At 34.3% G+C, this 6,598-nt stretch overlaps 1 protein-coding gene across 1 annotated transcript in view; it reads right to left on the minus strand.

The window, feature by feature from the left end:
- Positions 1-6,598, minus strand: part of cadm2a (cell adhesion molecule 2a) — a gene marked incomplete at its 3' end in the record, with an annotated part of 251,538 nt that overhangs the window by 58,720 nt on the left and 186,220 nt on the right. Inside the window, 1 exon segment of the mRNA XM_014003220.1 lies at positions 6,286-6,312. Within this exon segment, the coding sequence (XP_013858674.1) occupies positions 6,286-6,312 (27 nt within the window).

A 6,598-nucleotide genomic window follows, 5' to 3' on the forward strand; every position in this document is an offset into this window, starting at 1 on the left:
CACCTGTCACTGACCTAATCGTTTCCCATAATATTTTTGGATTCTTACTGGCTGAAATAATTTGATTTTTATAATATTGTTGTTTGGCTTTGAGTAATTCAGCAACACATTTATTTCAGTAACTGTTTAAACGAGACCGATTTTCAGAAGTTTTTGATATTCTATAAGTTTTCATTGAAGAAGCTTTCAAATTTAGGAGATGTTTTATAGAGGCATTCGACCATGGAATTTTATTTTTCCGGACTGGAACTTTACAAATTGAAATATATTTTTCCTGTATTGTCTCCAACTTATCATACAAATTTGACAAAATACGATTTGGATTTGACAGAGAAATATCCTCATTCCAGTTAGTATTCTCAYTCTCAGCATGAAACATGGGTAACTTTGATTTTGGAATCCTTTTAATGAAATTATGCACATGACTTGTAGGTTTCTTAAGGTTTTTTCTAATGACATAAATAAGTGAATAATCCGAGACTGAAGTATTTATAACTCCAGATATGCCATATATGGAGGATTGATTTGTGAAAATAAGATCCAAATGGAATTGCACGTCTTGCCAAATGTGTTGCGTCATTCCAAAAGTAAAATGCAGCACCGGAGCGGCCAGAGGCAGATTAAATGTAAACAGTATATGTAAAAACTTAAGAATTAATTATTCGGCTCTGACTGCACAACTTCAGAATCGACATGCTAACATGCAGCATCTATATTTAGCCTTCTGTTAATAGCGAGCTGAATGTTATGTCACTCATTTGCGTGAAGCATCGGGGCCATGGAAAATCCATACAGGCGTCTGATGAAGATCACATTTAAAAAGAATATCATGTGAACTCCAAAACAATTAGATTTTTGCAAAAAAATGGAATTAAGCATTAAGACACATTATGTATGAACATAGCCTAAGTGTCAGTCATTCTTTTATGATACCAACCTTGTTCTTCTTGATAATACAATGATAATAACTTTTTAAAACATACTACATAGCCTCACTGAAAAATAAAGTAACAAGTGAAAAGGCAAGAACAAGACTAATGCTGCCATTTTTAAGCTTCAAATGGTAACACTGTGGAAACTTTGTTTTCACGTTGAAAACATTTTTGTGTTCAGAGACATTTTTTTGAAGCTCTGTGGTTCTCTGTGTTTGTGCTGTTTGTAGTTTTGGACACACGCACACAGAAAAAAAATGTTTACAGCCAATTTAAAGGAGCACAAGGCAACAAAAGGTGACGTTTTAGCAGGTAAGTGCACAGTACAAGCTGTCATTAGCTGGCATCTTCATAGTTGCTGGTTTGGTAGGTTTTGTAAATGAAATGTCACGAAAACACAAGGTCAGGGAAATATGGTTTATTGTGTTTTCGCTAAAACTGATCTGGAGGGAAAACCTACTTGACTAGTATATATATATATATATATTTAAATTGNATACAAAACATAATTCTGAAAAGTCAAGGCATCAGACAATGAAAGAACTGTACAGTGATGAGTCCAACCAGGAAGTTTTTTATGAATTTTGTAGGCCCTGTTGTAGAGCCTAACTATGGGTTCTAAGATTTCATTTTTTAAGAGATCAAAAAAGTAAACAGTACGACATGGTTGAGAGTATAATGGCATGAAGATAGATATTTGAAACAGATGTCAGATTGGATCTAATTTTTGAATAAACGTATAATTTCTCTTTCAACTTAGTGGTTAAGACTTGTACATGATCAAGATAAGTCAAAACAAGTAGTCACTTTGAAACATTCCATTGGAGAGATCCATGCATGGTCACAAATGCACACAAATAGGTGTTTACATCCTAGGATTTCTATTAGGGCACTGACGGAATGGTATGTGCATATATGTATGTATATGTATATGTGTATGTGTATATATATATATATATTTAAATTGCATGAAATAATTCATTTTTCAAGCTTTCAAATGTGAAAGCTCAATGATTGCAGGCAAGGGTTGCATTCATGAGGGAAATCAGACTAATCACTGCTGCCACCAAACACTCCCAAATCCCCCACATCAACATGACACTGTGTGATTTTCTAATGTGTAGTGATGTGTTGACAGATACTGTTCATTTGAGAGTGATCTGGGGAAATGCTCTTTGCCCCCTGGGGGAGATCTGCTACAAGATTCAGTGGGCAGAAAACCCTAGCTTTTTTGAAACCTGCTTTCATCATTCGACTCACGTCAAATTGCCTTTACTGCAGTGCACTTTTACAGCAACTCTCAGACAGGGCTCATGTTGTCAGGGTTTACATAGTAGATCTCTTGATGCTAAGTTTAGACTAGTCTAATGAAGCTCTAAAACATCTAAATAAATCATTTTAGCAACTTGCATGACATCTGCAAGAAATTGAAATGTTATTGGTAAAATTAAAATAGGGTACTTTTTCATACATTGTTAAAAATGAAACGTTTTATTCCATGTGGCTATGGATTGCCAAGTGTGAAACAAAATGCCACTGTCACATTTTCATTTAGTTCACTTTCTGAGTGTAAAAACCTAGTTAAAAAAATCCACTAACATGCTATTGTTATTTAGCTCACTGTTTTTACATATTGCTAAATTTTACTGAATGTTAAATGTTATACAGTATCTATATGTGATAATTTCATTCTAAATGAAAAAGTTAAATGCAAATGTGGTTAAATGTTAAATATTTCAAAATGGAATGCAGCCTTTGCTGTTGGTGCGCAACTCTTGTTATGACATCATCATCCTGACACAAAAGCAATAGCTAATGCAGTTAACACTGCTAAAGCTAAATTCATTGCTTCATTAAAAACTTAAATGGAAAAAAAAAAGCTGCCCTACAAGACATAAAATTTGCAGTCGTAGCCAGTGTCCGAATTACAATTCAAACTGCCGGACCACCATCCATATTGTTTTCAATGAACACATTTTGAATTTAAATGTTTAATGCCATCTTCATTAATGTTAGCAGCATTAGCAGTTAGCTTTTGTCTCAGGATGTTAAAACAAAAGCTGCATGCCAACAGCAAAGGCTGCATTCCACTCTGAAAACCTTAAATGTAAACTATATCATTTACCTGCAACGTTTAAGTTTTTATTTTACATTTAGATTTACACATTTAGATTTAGGATTTAATATTACATATAAAGTATTACATATACAGTAAGTCCATAGTGACTTTAAATCATGTAACTTAGAAAAATTCACTCACACTTTTCTACCACTTTTTGTTCAGAGTTATGGGAAAGAGCCAAGCAAAAACCTGAAATGATCCCCAGTTCACTGCAGGACCAATGCAAAAACACACAAGCGAAAACAAATATGCGCATGAACCAAGAGCACTAAATACCATCAGGTACTCAATAAAATCATACATTTACAAAATATGTGTGCTGTGTTAGTTTAAACTGAAACATGTCAGAGGAGTGTAGCAGCAGCAGCCTTCAAATGAGCACGAGATTACAAATGTAAAAGACAGGCTGTGCTAGTCAGAGAATTTGAGACAAAAAAAAATCATTCACAGCAGTTTGATTCTACACCCCAATCCCAAACACCTTTTGCACACCAACGCGGTAAGGTTTTGCTTCACCAGACTTTCGTGGTCTGCCTAATAAACCTAAATGCAGGTGTGGCTTCAGCTCAGCCAGACAAAAAGCAGAGGAAGGAGACATCGATTTGAACTGATTGCTGCTATTTTCTAGTTCTCACAATGGTGCTGTGTGAGTGGCTGGTGTCTATTCACTCACTGCCAAAAGGGTTGCGGAGAAAAAAAAAGGATAAAAAATGTCCTGGACATATCAACATAAGATGAGCATCAGGAAATAGAGGCTGAGGGCAAATATTCTGCAGATAAACCCACCACTACAACAAAAAATGTTTATTCACACTTTATATGTGTGACTCATCATGTTTAGATTTTTATTAGGAGTGACAAGAAAACATGTCTTCCAAGAAATCAATTATGTGCAGATGATTTGTACACTTATTTATCCAATATTTTTGAAACTTCTGCGGGTTTTTCTGTTGGAAAAAACATGAATTAGTTACAGTAATTAATAATATAAAGCAATTAAGTTAATCACTTTATCTGTGAGTAATCACAGTGTTTTAGCTTATCTGTGCATGAATAATAAAAGGTAGCAACTTATCTTGTGTGGAGATGTAATTGGAATGAAAAAAAAAAGAAGAAGCAAACAACAGTTTTGCACGCAGTGAGTACAGTATTGTGCTTTGGCATCTGCTGTGCAGTTGTTACATTGTTAGCTCCATCCTCTGTTTTCTCTGTGAAGTTTATTTGTGTCCCAGACAGTGACGTCACCATGTTGTCACGTTGTCTAAAAATATCTGATTCAGTTTTTTTTCCAGTAACACATGAAAAAGAAAATGCAGCAGCGAAATGACCAATGAAATAATAATTAAAATTTGAATCCTTGATTCTGTATAATGTTCAGAGTTTAGTTGAATTTGACTGAATTTGCCTCATTATTTGGGAACGAGTGGCACATTAGATGGGAGCGTTGTTTTTGTGTTCTCAACTTAAGGGCATAGAGGACTTTCAGTAGTGTCAAAGTGAGAAGAAGATCTGGTACGGCTTAAAAAGTGAAGGATCTCATCGCTGAATAAGATATTTCAGACTAACACATGCAGCTGGATGTTGATGGGATGAAAGATGGTCGGAATTAATTAAACATTCACACACAGCGGGGGAAAAAAGACAAGATTGCGTAGTGAAGTGTTGAGAGGAAAATGATGTTCATGTTTTAACAACTATGGCTGCTGATGAGGATTCAGATGAAGAAAAATAAAGTAAAATAGCAATATAAGAAAGCAACATGGTTTGTTCGAAACCCTTTGCTTCAAGCTTTTTAAAATGTTAAAACTGTAGCTTGTTGACTATGCTTTGCTTGTTAGCAGGAAAAGTCTGTTCTGGTTTTAAAATGCTGCTACCCAGGAAATATGCCCCATAGTTTTGCTTTGAAAAAGCAAATAAAGGAATGGATAGTGGGAAGATCAACTATTTTATGTAGCTTAACCTACTGTAAAAAAATGTTACATTGATTAACAATCAAAACAAACAAAACCTAAAATCTTAATGATTAAAACTAAATCAATACAAGTTCTTATATGGTTTTGTGAAATTACTCTTTAGTTAATTTCTTATAAGTAAAATAATACAGTTTATAAAAGTACAAGCCTTAACACTGGAGTCATTTTAAACTGGCAGCAATACACTTGTCCCAACTGGACCAGTCATTTCAACTGTTTGGTCAGAATTAAACATAATCTTTTAAAGGTGAAGTTGTTCCAAATGGTATCCACAACAGGAAATATTGTAATCCTCCTCAATCTTTCCAAAAAATCCCACTTCAAACTATTTGAGCTATTGCTTTAAAGTGTCTGTGACATGCATATTCTTCAAATACAAAAAGTCAAAGAAAACATATTTATGTGTAAGAAACTTCTATAATTCTCAAGATTTGACATATTTTATCACATAACTGGCATATTTTCTTTGGATTTAGCTCAACCAAAGTGAAACAGGAAGTGACATCAAAGGGGAACTCTTTAAGAAAGAAAACTCTCTGGTCTTTGTTTCTTGAAACATCGTTGCATAAACTCTGACTCTTCTTCATCTCTCTGATAGTGACTCAAAATATTCTAAAGAAACATCCAATGGTTCTCAACAGCCTGTGTCGTCAGACATTTTAGCAACATTCTATTACATGTAGACATTTCTCTTTGTCATCACTTCCTGCTACTTCACATGTGACTATCTCATCAACTGTTCATCTCTGTTTATTTTATCATTATTTTTATTTTTTTTGCAATTTGTGATTAGTGTTACCTCATATGCATTCATGTGTGTTCCAAAAAGCTGATGTCACAGGCATTTTAAGGACAATTAAAAAAATGACACAAAAACCTCTATTCTGCCTCACAAACTGCACTTTAACTTTCAAGAAACTTAATCATAATTTACTTACTCTAAGGATCAAAATAGCCAATAAGTACAAAAAGTGTTAGTTTAAATGGTTAAGCCCATTTATTTAGTTCAGTGCCATATCCTGATACAAATGGCTTGGTTACTCATAGGTTAACAAGTTTGAACATCTACACAGAGCCATGACACATAAACAGCTAATGTCTATTATTAAAGTTAAAATATCAATGAGAATGTTCCTAAAAAAGCCAAAATGATAATGTAAATAACTGCAAATATTACCTTTTGTAGCTGTTTAAAACCCACCATGACTATGATTTAAAAAAAAGCTAAAGCAGAGAGAGTACAGCAGCCTCAACTCACCTCTAACTTTGCCTTTTGAAGCCATCACTGCAGTCCCCAGGTAGAGAGGACGGGTTGGATGGACGTCAAGAGAGGCAGATGCCAGAAAAGAGAAAGAGAAAAAAGAAAGGAAATAACACAAGACAAAGCAACAGATTAGATAACTGCAGGAGGGAAAAAAAGAATGTTGGTATCTGTTGCATATACAGTGGGTAAAATAAGTATTGAACACGTCACCATTTTTCTCAGTAAATATATTACTAGAGTTGCTAATGACATGAAATTTTCACCAGATGTTGGTAACAACCCAAGTGATCCATACATACAAAGAAAT

Source organism: Austrofundulus limnaeus, unplaced genomic scaffold, assembly GCF_001266775.1.
Source record: "Austrofundulus limnaeus strain Quisiro unplaced genomic scaffold, Austrofundulus_limnaeus-1.0 Scaffold17, whole genome shotgun sequence".
NCBI classification, from domain to species: Eukaryota; Metazoa; Chordata; class Actinopteri; order Cyprinodontiformes; family Rivulidae; genus Austrofundulus; species Austrofundulus limnaeus.